Here is a 17,705-nt window from a genome sequence, read left to right on the forward strand (position 1 = left end):
CATTTTTTTTGGATTTTGCAAAGGCGTTTGACAGGATGCCACATGATAAGCTGATATTTAAGTTGCATCACATGGGTTTAAATGTCCGGTTAGTTAACTGGATTAAGGATTGGCCGTCTCATAGGTATCATTATTATTATTACGGGCTACTCCAGGGAGTCCTTAGACTCATCGAGGGAGGCCCTAAACATCATGTCCACACAACTATACGACATTCTCACAGTATCAATCATACCTTGCCTTGAACTCACTCACCATCATAGCACCCACAACAGACTCTGGCGGTTTATTCCACTCATTTACCACTCTAAAAGTAAAGAACCCAGATCTAACACCGCTGCTAACCACACTCTTGCCCAGCTTCTATAGGTGTCCCCCTAGTTCTCCCACCACCAGTCCTGATCTCAAAAATATCCTCTGAATTAATCCTATAAACACCCTTTAGCAATTTGAATGTCTCAATCATATCTCCCCTTTTCTGCCTATCAACTAATTTCTGCAATCCACAAATCTTCAACCTATTCTCATATGGTTCATTCGATAGACCCGCTATCATCTTAGTCACTCACCTCTGGATCCTCTCCACCAAGAAGGAACCTAGGTGACCAAATCTGGGCACAGTAGTCAAGATGAGGTCTTATCAAGGCTCAGTACAGAGGTACAATAACTTGCTTGTCTCTGCTTGTCAAGGTATTTTTCAACAACCAAGTGAGTTGATGAGTTGATTTAGCTACTTTTGCAATGTGCCCCCTAAACTTAATCTCCCTATCCACCAACACTCCCAAGTCCCTGGCTTCATCAATCTCCTGGAGTACATTCCACCAATGTGGTATACTGCTGCTAATCTTTTCACCCCAAAATGCATAACCTTACATTTTGGCACATTAAATTGACATCCATTCTCCTTAGCCCAGCCCTCCATACTATTCAAATTATCCTGCAAAAGTTCGACATCCTGTGCATTCACTATCACCCTACCCAACTTTGCATCATCAGCGAACAAATGAACTGCTCCTCTTAGATCCTTCTCTATATCGTTAATGAACAAATTAAACAGCAGTGGTCCAAGACCAGAACCCTGCAGTACACCACCAGTCACAGGCCGTCTTTTGGACTCTACTCCTGAATAAACTATTCTTTGATATCTCTCCATCAACCACCCACCTATCCATCTCACCAACCCTATATCCATTCCCATATGTTGTAGTTTACAGATTAGAATTCCATGTGGTATCCTGTCAAATGCCTTTGCCAGGTCCAGCAGTATCACTGTAAACCCATTACCCTTATCCAGTTCTGCCATCACCTTGTTATAAAACTTGAGCAAGTTACTGAGGCATGATCTACCCTTCACAAAGCCATGCTGTCCCCCGTACAGTATCTCATTTTCATCAATCCATTCCTGTATTTTTCCCTTGACTACTTTCAGAGAGTTTGTATGGTGGAGCAATATCAAGAAAGCAGAAGGTTACAAGTGGTGTTCCACAAGGCTCAGTACTGGGACCTGTGTTGTTAAACCTTTATATCAATGGCATTGTCAATGGATTGCAAGGGGATATTCAGTTGTTTGCGGATGATGTGAAGCTTGGAAGAGTTATCAGTAATAGTGCAGGTGTGGCAGCCTTGCAGGAGGATTTGAATAAACTACACAGATGGGCAAACGAGTGGGGAAATCGGTTTAATGCAGCAAAATGTAAAGTCTTGAAGTTTGGGAGCTATCGATGGGAGGATGCATATTTGATTAGAGGAGCTACACTGGAGGAAGTAGGGGAGACAAGAGATAATGGGTGATGATCAATAGAAAACTGAAATTCAACGAGCATATTGCAAAGATGGTGAAGGTGACCCAGAGGATTGCTGCAATACTGAGAAGAATGCTTACCTGCAGAGATAAATGAGTTATCATTCCATTGTAGAAGACCCTGATCAGACCACATTGAGATTATTGTTCTCAAATTTGGTCCCTAGGATTTGAAGGGGATAAATTAACTGTGGAAAGGTACAGAGGTGGATAACAAAGATGGTTTCAGGACTGTACAATGTCAGTTACGAGGATCGATTGAGGGAATGTGAACTGCAGAGTTTGGTGATTAGAAGAAGGAGAGGTGATATGATCGAGACTTTTAAACTGTTGAGAGGCAGTCACATGTGGACATTGGGGAGTTCTTTCGCTTGGAGGAACAGCAGGAAGGAGCGAGGAAAAGGGGTTATCCCTGAAAGTTACGAAAGAAAGCTGTTTGCAAGAGGGTGAAGATTGGTTTCTTTGTATGGAAGGTAGTTGAACCATGGAATGCATTGCTTGAGAGAATGGTTAGAACAAGAATGATCAATGAGTTCAAAGAGTGGTATGATAAACTTTGTGTTTCCTAGGAACAAACTCCCACGATGAGTCTTTTGACTCCATGGAGGCGTGGATAATAATTATTATTATTTTTATAATTATAATTATTATCCGTGATGAGTCTTTGGACTCCTTGGAAGCGTCACGAATAATAATTATTTATATGGGAACTTCACGTAGTCAAAAAACTCATCATGGAAGACCTGAACTTTCATTAACACAATATCAATGATGCAGTCCTTAAATTTATTTACTGTTGGGGTGCTCACAATCATCTCTGACAATCCATTCCACTCATTCACCACTTTCCAAGTAAAGAACCTAGTTTGCACACCCATACTAACCACAACTTCCAAGTATGACCCCTTGTTTTCCCCGCTACTCTCCATGTATTGAAAAATTTCTTTTGTGTCAATCTTATAAAATCTCTTTAGTAGCTTTTAAGTTTCTATTATATCCCCTCTCATCTGCCTGCAGCTAAACACTGCAATCTACACACTTACAGTCTATCCTCATAGAGCAAATTCCATGCACCTGTCGATAGCTTGGTGACTCGTCTCTGAATCCTCTCCACCAGCTCCTAATTTCCAAGAAATGTAGGTGACCAAATCTGTGCACACTACTCAACATGTGGCCAAATCATAGCCTTATAAAGAGGGATAATAACCCCCCATCTTTTCTTGTCAATGTGTTCTTCAACATTCAAGTAATCCTCTGAGCTATTTTGCCAACTCTTGCAACATGTCCTCTGAATTTCAAATCTCTATTCACCATCACCTCCAGATCCCTAGCTTCATTATTTTCCTGTAAACTAGTACTATCAATATGATATGAAGCATGTAATCTTTTCATCCCAAAGTGCATTATCTTACATTTTACAAATTAAATTAACCACCATTATCCTTTGCCCACATTGCCAATTTATTTAAGTCATCCTGCAAGATATCAATATCACCTTTATCAACTGAATGATATAATCACGTAATCACAAGAAAGATATTTATTTAACCAAATATTTCGGTCTGGAAATAGCAGACCATCGTCGGTGGTATTACAAGAACAGTTTAAAAAATATACAAGCTAGAATACTAACAATAGATCGTTGAAATTAGAACATGCCGCGTGATGTTATATCACTAAGTATGAAACGAAATATTTTGAAGTAGAAACATGATTGAATTTGCTATTAAAAAAAAAAAAAAAAAAAAAAAAAAAAAAAAAAAAAAATTAATGAGTAATCTTGATTAGGCTTTCCCAGATTTTTGATATAGATATGCAGTCATTACGATTCAGGTTGGGATGATGGAGCAAGGCCTCCACGCTTTCCTTGAACAAACGTTCGAACCTATAACGGGATCTATGTAAGAGGCGCGTTTTGGACCAAAGGATGCTGTGGTCAGTTTCAATCCCGTGTTGAGCCAGACCAGACTTTTCAGGTTTATTGTGAAGAATGGATGATTGATGTTCTTGGATTCTTTTTTCAAGAGAGCGTCCAGTCTGTCCAAAGTAAGAGAGATCACAGTTGCAAGGAATTTGATAAACTCCAGGAAGAGATAAAGTTGAGCGTTTGTCTTTAGGAGAAGGAAAATGAGAAGACAATTTGTTAATAGGAGAATACGTAGCTGTTAAATCATATTTCTTCAAAATTCTTGCGATAGGTTCTGAAATACCGGAGATATAAGGAATAGGTACTCGACGTATTGAATCTTTGTTGTTTTGTGGAGGATTATAAGATGTAAGAAGACGTTGAATACTTTTTTCAGAAAAGCCATTGAGTTTCATGTGTTGCTGGATAGTAGAAAGTTCTTTCTGTAGATAAACTTTCTACTATCCAGCAACACATGAAACTCAATGGCTTTTCTGAAAAAAGTATTCAACGTCTTCTTACATCTTATAATCCTCCACAAAACAACAAAGATTCAATACGTCGAGTACCTATTCCTTATATCTCCGGTATTTCAGAACCTATCGCAAGAATTTTGAAGAAATATGATTTAACAGCTACGTATTCTCCTATTAACAAATTGTCTTCTCATTTTCCTTCTCCTAAAGACAAACGCTCAACTTTATCTCTTCCTGGAGTTTATCAAATTCCTTGCAACTGTGATCTCTCTTACTTTGGACAGACTGGACGCTCTCTTGAAAAAAGAATCCAAGAACATCAATCATCCATTCTTCACAATAAACCTGAAAAGTCTGGTCTGGCTCAACACGGGATTGAAACTGACCACAGCATCCTTTGGTCCAAAACGCGCCTCTTACATAGATCCCGTTATAGGTTCGAACGTTTGTTCAAGGAAAGCGTGGAGGCCTTGCTCCATCATCCCAACCTGAATCGTAATGACTGCATATCTATATCAAAAATCTGGGAAAGCCTAATCAAGATTACTCATTAATTTTTTTTTTTTTTTTTTTTTTTTTTTTTTTTTAATAGCAAATTCAATCATGTTTCTACTTCAAAATATTTCGTTTCATACTTAGTGATATAACATCACGCGGCATGTTCTAATTTCAACGATCTATTGTTAGTATTCTAGCTTGTATATTTTTTAAACTGTTCTTGTAATACCACCGACGATGGTCTGCTATTTCCAGACCGAAATATTTGGTTAAATAAATATCTTTCTTGTGATTACGTGATTATATCATTCAGTCTTATGTCGCAAGTATCCTTAAAACAACAAACCTTTATCAACTATTGCTCTCCTTAGTTTTGTATCATCGGTGAAGAACTGAATTATCCCCTTCAAATCTTCTGTGGCATGAATGGAAGAGTAGTGTCCATAATTTGTCTAAAATGAAAAAATCAAATCTTCTGCTATATCATTATATGCCGGCCTGGTTGGCAAAGTGGTTAGCATATCTGCTCACCAACCAAAAGGCTGCGGTTTGAATCCTGCTGTGGGTATGGATGTTTGTTTCTGAAAATACTAGTGGTGGTGGTCGGCAGTAGATGGCATTGGTGTAAATGAAGAAGGTAGCTGCAGCTGGTGGAGACATAGAGTTGTAGAGTAGGTACCCTCCTTCGATGAGTCTTTGGACTCCCTGGAGGTGCTATATAATAATAATAATAAATTAGAACACTGGTCCTAGTACAGAGTCCTGGGGCACTCCACTAGTCACTCTCGTTTGCCTTGATTCCACTCCACCACACACCACCCTCTGATATCTATCATTCTCCATCCCCTTCCATTCATGCTACAAGCCACATACACATATCCATTTCCATTTGCTCAAACTTATGTAGTAGTTTTCCATGTAGTATTCTGTCAAATACCTTTGCAAAGTCCAGCAGTATCATAGTGTATTAATTTCCTTTTTCTATTTCTGCTGTTCCTTATTATAAAATCTGAATAAATTACTGAGGTAGGACTTACCTTTTACAAAGTCATGCTGCTTCCTATCCTATAGAGTAATATATTCCTATCCACCCATTCCTGAATTTTACTTTTAGCCAACTTTTCCAATACTTTAACCACCACTCCAGAGATACTAACTGGTCTGTAATTTTCTACGTCTGTCTTGGAACTACTTTTATGTAATGGAACTATCTTACCCTCTTTCCACTCCCTTTGGAACCTTGCCAGAGCTGCGATTAAACAACTTTATCAGAGACACTGTTAATTCACTTGCACATTTTCATGGCATACATTTTATGTTTACATTTTAACATGACAAAATGCTATATTGTATACAGTATATATTTCAGGCATAGAATTGCGGTTCGGAAGCCTGCGTATCCTACCATACGATTGGCATGGGACCTGGACAAGTTGAAAACAGCGGAAGGCAAGCGGGCTTTCCAGTTAGAGTTGCAGAATCGTTTTGGGGAGTTACAGGAGGAAGAGGATGATCCAGATGGGATGTGGGACACCATCAAAAATATGGTCGTGTTAGCTGTCTCGAGAACTGTGTCAAAGAGAAAGAGGAGGAGAAAGCATGGTTTAATAGAGAGTGTGAAGAAGCTATAGCAAAATGAAGGGAAGCACTATTGAACTACCTAGAAGATAGCAGGAAGAAAGCTGCATATGAGAGGGTGAGAAGAGTGGTGAATACATGTCTATGCAGGGAAAAACAGAAGTATCTTAATGAGAAAGTGGCTAGTATAGAGAGAAATAGGGTGACGAATAATGGACGGGAGATGTGCTGAACGATCAAAGCCATGGAGGAGCCTTGACACAAACGGCAACCATAAGAGATGAGAGTGAAAAGATGCTCTCGCTCAGTGGCATAGACATTTCGCGAACTTGCTGAATGTCAATATCGGAGGATTATACTCCTTATCAAACTGCTGAACCATTTATTGAAGAGCCGACATTTAGTGAGATTACTCATGCTATCCGCATGCTGAAAAATAATAAGGCTCCAGGAGTGGGCTGCATACTGGTGGAGCTCCTGAAGAATGATGGGGATGTCCTGTTGGAGCAGCTGCACCGGCTCATCTTGATGATCTGGCAAGAAGAACGGCTGCTGGATGAGTGGAAGGAGTCGCAGATCACCCCAGTATATAAGAAAGCAGATAAGGCTCAATGCGGAACTATAGGGGCATCTCACTGCTGTCGACTGGCTACAAGGTGCTGTCTAACATCATGCTAATGCGCCTCACATGACATGCAGAAGAGTGCCTTGGTGACTACCAGACGGGCTTCAGGAGGAACCGTTCTACAATAGACCAACTCTTTACGCTGCGCCAAGTTTTTGAAAAGTGCTGGGAATATAACCGTAATATTTTCATAGACTTTTCTAAAGCCTATGACTTAATAATACGCCCAAAAATATGGCAGGTGTTAGAAGAGCTGGGAATTCCTTGAAAACTCCGAAAAATGGTGCAGGTGTGCGTAGCTGATTCGAGAGCAAGAGTGAAAGCAGAAGATGACCTGTCGAACCTGTTTCAAGTACAGACCAGTGTGAAGCACGATGATGGGCTTTCTCTGATTCTCTTCAATCTAGTGTTGGAAAAAGTAATTAGAAACACAGCAAGTAGCAGGTGGAGTCGACATGGAGGTGCAAGTTAGGATTCTTGGCTATGCGGACGACTTGAACGTCATGGCGCATCAATGGGACGACGCAGTGGCATTGGTTACTGCTATTGAAGAAGCTACAGAAGAAGCTGGCCTGAAGATAAATGCCGGGGAGACAAAATACCTTTTTATGAGTTGCCATGCTGCTCAAGATTCAGAGGGAGCTGCACAGTTTGAGAAAGTGAAGGTATTTAGGTACTTGGGTTCTTTCGTGACTGAAGACAACAAAGTTTAGGCTGAGGTCCAGAGTCGTGTAAATGCTGCGAATGGGGCCTATTATCAGGTGTGCCCCCTTTTTGCCTCGTGCTTGCTGTCTGTGAATACAAAGGTGGGACTATACAAGACTTTGATTAGGCCTGTTCTCCTCTACGGTGCTGAAACGTGGACTCTCACAGCGAGACAAGCCGATCACCTGAGAGTATTCGAGAATAATATGCTACGGCATATCTGTGGAGGGGTCATGGCAGACGGAGTCTGGAGGAGGTGGTCCAGTGCTGCCATACACACTTTATACAACTCGGGATGTCTTGATGGAACTGCGAGTGTGGCGTCTTCAGTGGCTGGGGCACCTGTAACGTATGGGCCCTGAAAGGACTGTGTGACAAGTGTGGAAGGCCCGACCCCGATCAGCTAGGCAGAGAAGAAAATGGGTGGATCAGGAGAAGGAAGAGCTGCAGGCTGTTGGGCTGGAGACCAGAACGTAGCAGACAGTCGCAGAGGACAGTGCCCAGTGGTGACATGTGGTGCTTGAGGCCAAAAGTTCCCCAGGGCTGATAGCGCCTGGCTAATGTAATGTATATATTATACAATCACACAAAATAATCTTTCTATTTAACAGTCTATAGTACTTTCCTTGTGCCATATTGTCTGAATTAATTTTACTACTGTAGTTTATAATAGGAAACTTCTGATTTTTAAACAGATTCTGGAGGTGTCTAGTTGAGGGACTACAAGTTCAACATTTTGTACTTACTAGAATGAATTATATATCTATCAATTTAGATTGTATGATACAAAAACTGGTTTCTGCAAATAAATATCTCATTGTTTACATTATTATTTATTGCTTTGCAAAATTATTAACATATAAGCATAATTTTCTTTTTAAAATAAGAAATGAAAGACAAGAGTTTTTTAAGAATGATGAACAACACAAATACTGAAGTCTACAGAGGAAAATTTTCTTTTACTGCTAGTAGAGATTTGTGTTAATTATTGCCTGCTGCATAATGTATTATAAAAATAAAAATACTGCACATAATCACAGATATAATCATAATCACACATTACAGATATTAGAATAAAAGAAATTATTACTTATTGATTCAATATTTTTTTTATTATTATTGTAAATATAATACATATATGAATGTGTTATACAGGGTGTTCGGGATAAATTTGACATATTTATAATTAATTATATTTTTCCGTAAGTTACATGTATTAACACACACTTCTCTTCATTTAAAAGTTTGGACCCTTCTTCATTCACATACAAGATGTCAGAAAGGATGGATAGCTGGAACCCACCTGAATCATGGAAGAGAATAACTTGTATCATGATGATTCGTGCCCGCCATCAAAATAAGGATATTACGACTGCTGCCCAATGCTCCCTGAATACAGTAAAAACAATCAGGCATGAACTAGAGACTTGCAATGGTGACTACGAGGATGTAGCAAGAAGAAAGATCCCTAGCAGACGATCTGATTGCGTTCGTACAGCAGAATTCCTCGCAAATCTGCAGGAACAGGTGTTGAAGAACCCTGACATTGGAATTCGGGCTTTGTTCGTGGAGTTGCTAACTGTAGTCAAGCCCTGGATAACAAGGGTAGCCAATGGTAGGCCGTATGTATGGCAGCAGGATTCGGCCCCTTGCCACACCTCTGGGAAAAGTCAAAAATGGTTGTCTGAAAATTTCTACGACTTCACCAGTCCAAATGTTTGGCCTCCAAACTCCCCAGACCTTAACCCCATGGATTATTTTGTATGGGGCGCAGTTGAAAAAGACACCAATCGCACTTCCAGTAATACAAAAGCCCAGTTAATGGATAAAATTAAAACAGTTTTTGCGGCCCTTCCCAGGGAGACTGTAGCATCAGCTTGTTCGAGGTTCCGAAGCAGAATTGAAGCTGTGATCGATGCTAATGGTGGTTATTTTGAGTAAATCTTGTTGATAGTATTGTAATTAACTCTGCCTGTAATGTTTTTTTGTCAATTCATTAAATTTAATAGATACAAAGAAGATTTTCTTTTTCCTTACGAAACTGTCAAATTTATCCCGAACACCCTGTATATGATTCTGAAGTATTTTTTTGAATGAAATAAAAAAAAATCAGAATACAGTGCATGAATTATATATTGACTCTTTATGATCATCACCATCATCATCTTCATCCAATAAGAAAGAGTCTCTATTATAGTAAGCATATGTGGGATAAGATCTATCAGTGCTTTCATCATAGTGATATGGCTGATATTTCTGCTCATATTCTTCAAGATTCACATTCTTCAGATCACCAAAGTTAGTCCAAGGATCAGGTTCAGAAATGTTGTACATCTAAAAAAAAGTTAAAATGGAATGAGTTTATTTATGCATCCTAAATTTTATTTTCAATAAAAGGACTTTAATGAGATATATATTAAACTGTATTTTAAACTTCAGTTTAAGGAAATCAAAATAAGTACTAAAAGTTAAGTTTGAAATTTGACTATTTTTTTGGTTTAGAAGGCACACACACTTTCTTTAAAAGACAGAAATATAAACTTATTTTATATGCTTTAAAGAGAAAATTATTGAGCTAAGATGAAATCAAGATCTACATTTTTTTTTTAATGTTACTGATAATCTTAAACTGAACCTGCCACTCCTCATTTTTCATTCTATTTACCTTTGTTCTATGAATATGATGATAACAGAGCATAGTTTGATTAATGAGCCTAGTCAGATAGCAAAATCATTATCTTTGAAGGCACACACAGAAGTTCATACAACTTCCTGTGTGTGAGTATGCTGAAAACAAAAACTGAAGAGTAAAACAAGAACAGATTCCTCATGGAAAGACACTGTCTGTACATGTATAGACAGGACAAGTTGGGAAGGTAAGGGGAAACTGTCAGTTCAGTGTTGTAAAGTGTAAGGTTTTGAAATTTGGTAAGCAACAATGGGATGCAAAGTATACACTTGGTGTGGAAACTTTAAAGGAGGTAGAGGAGATGAGAGATCTAGGATAGTGGTGGACAAGGACCTAACATTTGGGGGACCACAAATTTTAGGTCCTTGTCTTCACAACTGCACAAGTTGTGAAGACATCACATTGGATAATGGCAATGATGTGGAGGACCCTGATGTGCAGAAATAAAGAGGTTATGATACCACTGTATAAGGCCTTGATCAAGCCTCATGGATTATTGTGCACAGATTTGGTTACTGGGTTTTCATAGTGACGAGAATATGTTAGAAAGGGTCCACAGAAGATTCACAAAGGTGGTTGGAATGTGGAGATAAAGACAGATTGAGAGAATGTAAACTGCAAAGTCTTGTGAATAGGAGGAGGGGGATATAATCGAGACATACAAGTTAGTTGGGGGTTGTTATCAGGTTCACATAGAAGAGATTTTTCACAGAATGGGAGGGGGGGTAGAACAAGAGGCCATCCTTAGCAACTGTATAAGGAATGTGTGAGCAGAGGATTATGGAGCAAGTGCTTTGCACAGAGAGTGGAATGCATTGCCTGAATGTGTTGTGAATGTAGACACATTGAATCAGTTTAAAGCATTGTTGGATGAGCTTGTGTGCAATAGTGTGTACCTCTCCACAATGAGCTTGACTCCAAGGATGTCAGATGTTAAGCATTACTACTGAAATCTACTGAAACAGTTGATGTCAATGTTAGTGTGGGTGCAAGATGACTATTAATGTTGGTAAATGACAAAACTGTGTGATTTAACTTCTTCAAAACTCTTAACTTTCGGATGCTGAGGGGGAAGCTCAATCTCCACTGATAGACATCAGAAATAGCTGGCCCAAGATCATCACTAATTATAAACGATATCCAGTAAAGAGAGGCAAAGTGCTGCCATCCCATAGCCCCAAACTCTAATGCAGTATATTGTTATCTGAAATAGTGTGGGTTCTATAATAAATTTTCTTGAGTTTATGGGACAAAAAGCTTGCATTACTGGAAGAAAAAACATGTCAGCCTGTGCCTGAGATTGACTAACTCAGGAACTGGTTGAAGAAAGGGTTAGAAAAAGTTCTAGTCAGCAACTAGATTCGAACACAGAACGGCTTTCTTTGGATAGCATAGCACCACACATGCAAATGCAACTTCCACAGAGCTGCACAGACCTATGTGATTTAACTTGGGGGAAAAAACATATAATTGCACATGGGATAACTGAAGAGGCAGGAATTTCCATAAGTGCATGCAACTCAATTTTAAAGATCTGAACCTGTGTGATTTGCATATTTCAGCAAAGCTAGTGCTATAATCAGCATTTTTTGAAGAAGACTGAACTCTGAATCTTGTTGATTTGTCAATTTTGTTAATTCCTTGTGTAACATACATTCCCCACACTACTCAGAACTGCCGTGATTTAACTAAACCCTGGTTCTCCAAAAAACGTGCCAAGGCTATGCAAGAAAGTTATCAATGCTTCTAAAACAGAATTTGAACAGGCAAAAAGCAGGAAGCTTGCAGCCTGTCCAAATGGCAGCCATGTCTTTTGGTCTCTTGCCAAATCAATTGGCCGTAACTTTTGTCCTACACTATTCCCACCTCTATCATACCCAGATGGCTCAATTGAAATATCACACATAGAAAAAGCTAACCTCCTGGAATGCACACATAACTGACAATGGCAAATGCCCTCCAGTCATTCCAACTGCCCAACCTGTATCCTTTTGTCAAAAAGATATCATAAACCTGTTGTCTAAATTAGACACAAAAAGTCTCCTGGTCCTGACAGCATTCCTCCAATTGTCCTAAAGGTCTGTGCACCAGAACTGACTCCTATCCTATGCCATCTGTACACACTCTCTTACTCCACTGGTATATATATCCCAAAGTCTGGAAACTGGCCTATATTCAGCCCATTCCTAAAAAGGGTGACAAATCACTGCCATCTAATTACCACCCTATCTCACTCACTTCGGTCTTATCTAAAGTGATGGAGAAAACCATCAACTCTCAACTTCTAATCAACCTTGAAGGTATCCAGATATTAAGCGACCACCAGTACAGATTCCGTTGAAGCTGATCAACAGGAGATCTACTCTCATACATCACCCATTGCTGGACAAATGCCATGGAGAAATTCGGCAAATCCCAAGTAGTTGCACTTGATATCTCTAAAGCCTTTGATCGAGTCTAGCACAAAGGCTTACTAAGCAAACTCCCATCATTTGGACTGCCTCAAGACTTCTGTAGATGGATTGCCAGCTTCCTGTCTGGACGCACACTAAGTGTGATGGTAGACAGCTTCCTATCCTCTCACCATCCAACTAATGCTGAGGTCCCAGAAGGTTCAGTTCTCTCGCAGACCCTCTTCCTTCTATATATCAATCACCTATTTCAGTTGACCTCTAATCCAATACACAGTTTTGCAGATGACAGCACATTACAATCATTCCTTTCATTTGATAAACCCTACTCTACACAACTCACTTCAACCCACAGATCATCAATCACCACTGCCCTTAATTCCAACCTCCAAGCCATCCTTCAATGGGGCTCAGATAACCTTGTCAACTTCAACGCTAATAAAACCCAGTTCTGTCTTATTTCCCATAAAAAAAAACATTTTTCCACAGCATTGTTTTTGATAACACTCAAATTCCCAGACAAGATGAGATCTCTCTTCTCGGAATTACTCTGACATCAAGCCTTTCCTGGCATAAACACATCACAACCATTGCATCCTCAGATTCCAACAAACTAGGTTTTCTCTTTCTCTCAAGACGCTACTTCACCTCTAAACAGCTGTTAACATTATACAAATCACAAATCCACCCAGCCCCCCCCCCCCCCCACCCCCCCCCCCCCCCACCCCCCCCCCCCCCCACCCCCCCCCCCCCCCACCCCCCCCCCCCCCCACCCCCCCCCCCCCCCACCCCCCCCCCCCCCCACCCCCCCCCCCCCCCACCCCCCCCCCCCCCCACCCCCCCCCCCCCCCACCCCCCCCCCCCCCCACCCCCCCCCCCCCCCACCCCCCCCCCCCCCCACCCCCCCCCCCCCCCACCCCCCCCCCCCCCCACCCCCCCCCCCCCCCACCCCCCCCCCCCCCCACCCCCCCCCCCCCCCACCCCCCCCCCCCCCCACCCCCCCCCCCCCCCACCCCCCCCCCCCCCCACCCCCCCCCCCCCCCACCCCCCCCCCCCCCCACCCCCCCCCCCCCCCACCCCCCCCCCCCCCCACCCCCCCCCCCCCCCACCCCCCCCCCCCCCCACCCCCCCCCCCCCCCACCCCCCCCCCCCCCCACCCCCCCCCCCCCCCACCCCCCCCCCCCCCCACCCATTTATTGATCCTTATATGCAGAATAAATTGCAGAAGAGAGGGGATAAAAATCGGCATGGGACTACAGAAGTTAGTAGCTTATATATCAGTTCTAAAGCCGGTACAAGATATAGAGGGAATCTGCAATTTTTGTATACCAATGCTGGAAGCATTTAAAATAAGAGAGAAGAAGTTTTGGCATTAGTCAGTGCAATTTCACCAAAAGTTGTAGGCATTAGTGAAACTTGGCTGTCAGCAGAAGATGTGGTCACTGGAATTGGATGTGATGGGTACAGTATTTTCAGGGAGGATAGAGAAGATAGAACAGGGGGAGAAGTACTGTTGATGATAGCTGATGTGTTGCAGCCAAAGAAAGTAGTATATCAAGATGATAGACATGTGAATGAGAGTTCATTTGAAGCAGTCTGGTGTGAAATAGTGACCAATGCAACCAAATATACAGTTGGATGCTGCTATAGGCTAGGGAGTACAGGAGGAGATATTGAATTCATGCATCAGCAAATTAGTGCAATGAGTGAAGGCTTAATAATTATTATGGGGGATTTTAATTATGGTGATATCAATTGGAAGGAGGAAATATCACGTAGCAAAAAGAAAAATGAGTTCATACATCTTCTACGAGATAACTACTTGAAACAGCACATAACTGAAGGGACACGTGGTGTGAGAGTGTTGGACCTGGTTATTGGTTCAGAGGTTATATGGATAAGTAAGGTGTCCTCGTTATCTCCAATTGGTGAAAGCGATCATGTGGTATTGACTTGGGAGGTTGCAAAATCTGTGGATTTTTCTGTTAAGAAGGGGTATATATGGAACTACAGGTTAGGCAATTATAACAAGCTTTGGAGTGAGCTTGCAGCCATCCCATGGCAGAACATATTGCAAGGGAAAGATGTTAGCAGTGCATGGGATAAAATCAGCGGGTATTTGAGGAAAGCAATATCAGATTGTGTCCCCATGGTCAGGAGGTCAAACAAGGCAGGTGCTAGATGGATGAGCAGTAGTATCAAGCTTGATCTGCAAAAAAAGAAAATGTTATGGAGAATTTACAAGGAGAAAGGCAACCAGTACACCCATGAGCAGTACAAGGCTCAAGCTAGGAAGGTTACCAGCATAGTAAGAAAAGCTAAATCAGATTATGAGAAGACTTTAGCCAAAGAGATCAAGGGTAATCCCAAAGAGTTCTTCCGATATGTGGCAAGTAAGAGGAAGAATGACTTCGGAAGCATAACTTTAGTGGGTGCTGATGGTATTGAGGTGACAAAATCAGATGTAATAGTCGAGTTACTGAGTGATCACTTTTCAAAAGTCTATCACCCAAGTCAGGATATCTCTATACCTGTAGCAATACCTAATGTGAGAATTGAAGCTAAAGAATCAGAGGTATTAAATATATTGCAAAATTTAAATGCAAACAATGCTGTAGGCTTAGATGGAATATCAGCTCGGGTGTTGCGTGAATGTGCAAATGAATTGTCAACCCCGTCTTACTTGGATATTTATTTTAAGTTTGAACTCTGGTATTGTCCCTAGGGAGTGGAAGTTAGGCAAAGTGGTTCCTTTGCATAAGGGTGGCTCTAAAACTGTGGTAGTTAATTACAGACCAATCACCATCTCAGGAGTAGTGGTAAAAGTATTGGAAAAGTTGGTTAAAGACAAAATGCAAGAATGGGTGGATCAGGATATGATACTCTATAGAGGCCAACATGGTTTTGTTAAAGGTAGATCCTGCCTTAGCAATCTATTAACTATTCATAATAGAATAACATCTGAGTTGGACAAAGGAACAGGCTACGCAGTGGTACTTCTGGATTTTGCTAAGGCTTTTGACAGGATATCTCATAGAACACTGTTACACAAATTGGAGCAGATGGGAATGGATATTAAATTGGTGATATGGATAGGAGAATGGCTCAGGGAGAGATACCATAAGGTGGTGTATGGAGGAGCCGAGTCCAGAATGAGGCAGGTGACCAGTGGTGTGCCTCAGGGCTCTGTGCTTCGGCCAATGTTGTTTAATTTGTATATAAATGATATAGGAAATGGCTTAAAGGGATATATTCAGTTGTTTGCTGACGATGCAAAGTTGTGTAGCGCAATAAAGAATCAAGCTGATGTTGAAAGTTTGCAGGATGATTTAAATAAGTTGGTAAAATGGGCAAAAGATAATGGATGTTAGTTCAATGTGGAAAAGTGTAAAGTCATGCATTTTGGGAATAAAAGATTACCAGCTGTATACTACATTGATGGAAAGGTACTCCAAGAGATTGATGATGCTAGGGACTTAGGGGTATTGGTAGATAGGGAGATGAAGTTCAGAGGACACATTGCTAAGGTGTCCAAGATTGCACATAGGATTACTTGGTTGTTGAGGAACACACTGACATCCAGAGATAAAGAGGTTATTATTCCCCTTTATAAAGCATTGATACTTCCACATTTGGATTACTGTGCTCAGGTCTGGTCACCTGGATTCCTTGGAGATGAGGAGGCTGTGGAGAGGGTTCAGAGAAGAGTGACCAAGTTGGTGAGTGATATAAAAAATGCCCCCTACATTGATAGATTGAGAGCTTGTGGATTGCAGAGATTGGTTGATAGGCGAAGAAGAGGGGATATGATAGAAACATTTAAATTACTGAAAGGTTTTTATAGGATTGATGCAGGGAAAATGTTTCAGCTGTGTGATAGTGATGGAAGAACAAGAGGTCATCGCTGGAAATTTAAGAAGAGTGTTGTTAACAAAGGTGTCAGAACAAGGTTTTTTGCCTGGAGGGTGGCAAATGAGTGGAATTCATTGCCTGACTTAGTTGTGAGCTCTTCATCTGTAAATGAATTCAAGAAGAGATATGACAGATATTGTTTTGCTAGTTTGGGTCTCCTGCAATGAGTCTACTGACTCCATGGAGACCTGTAATAATAATAATAATAACGGACATCATCCTTATGCACACGGTATTCCTTCCACATCATCCTTTTCTTACGAATCTCTTGCTTAATAAGATTACACATCCATTTGACATCTACTCTATTCTTCAAACTTTAAGGACATATTTTGATATTGCATCAATTAAGTATTTTTAAATGCTTCCCATGCACTATTGATATTCTTCCCATCCAGCAAATGATCTCATTCCACTGAACTCAGTATATTCCTCAGTTGGTCATAATTTCCTGCTTTGTAGCTCAGCTTGTAACCTTTTCTGAATAGAACATTCATAAACTTATAATCACCTTCTTTTTATAACTGACTTCACCTACGTGATTATCATTATGCAATATATCTTACCTGATTCAGTACTTTTTTTTTGTTTTCCCTTTTGCTGTTACCTGTCCTTCAGATGCCTCTTTAATTGCTTTTCAATTTTTTTTTCTCCTTCCAGTTTTAGTCTAGATATCAACAAAGTTTTTGATATCCTAATCTGAAATGTAATGACTGTGTGCACTGGGATAAGCCTCCTTGTTCACATGCATTCTTCTTTGTTGCTGATTGTTGTTCTTGTGAGGTTTTTGCACCACTTTGTGGTTATTGCTATAGTATTACAGTATTAAATTTCACAAGAGCATTAAATTTGTGGACCTTTCATTATATAGCCTCAAACCAGACTCCTATAACTTTTTACATCCTTTTGTATGTGGGGTTGATAAAAGAAAACTGCCAATGAGTTAAATGACTGTGTCATTTAACTCATTAGCAGTTGACTTTCATTTAACAAAATGAAAGTCAGAACAAGCTATTACTATTAAAAATACAAAATCAAGAACATTATATATATATATATTCCTCAACTCTGTGCTATTTTAATTTTCAGATCTAAACAGAAATA

General features: G+C 40.6%; 1 protein-coding gene across 1 annotated transcript in view; it reads right to left on the bottom strand.

Annotated features, from left to right (window-relative positions):
• Nucleotides 1-9,698: 9,698 nt before the first annotated feature.
• The window catches only part of LOC150097074 (uncharacterized), a 376,162-nt gene continuing 368,155 nt past the window's right edge, over nt 9,699-17,705 (bottom strand). Inside the window, exon 19 of the mRNA XM_090408120.1 lies at nt 9,699-9,923. Coding sequence (XP_090264246.1) covers nt 9,699-9,923 — 225 coding nt within the window. The remainder of the gene's footprint in view (nt 9,924-17,705) is intronic.

The sequence above is a fragment of the Typopeltis vanoorti genome, chromosome 18 (genome assembly GCF_054136105.1).
Source record: "Typopeltis vanoorti isolate ZY-2024b chromosome 18, IOZ_Tvanoo_1.0, whole genome shotgun sequence".
Taxonomy (NCBI): domain Eukaryota; kingdom Metazoa; phylum Arthropoda; class Arachnida; order Uropygi; family Thelyphonidae; genus Typopeltis; species Typopeltis vanoorti.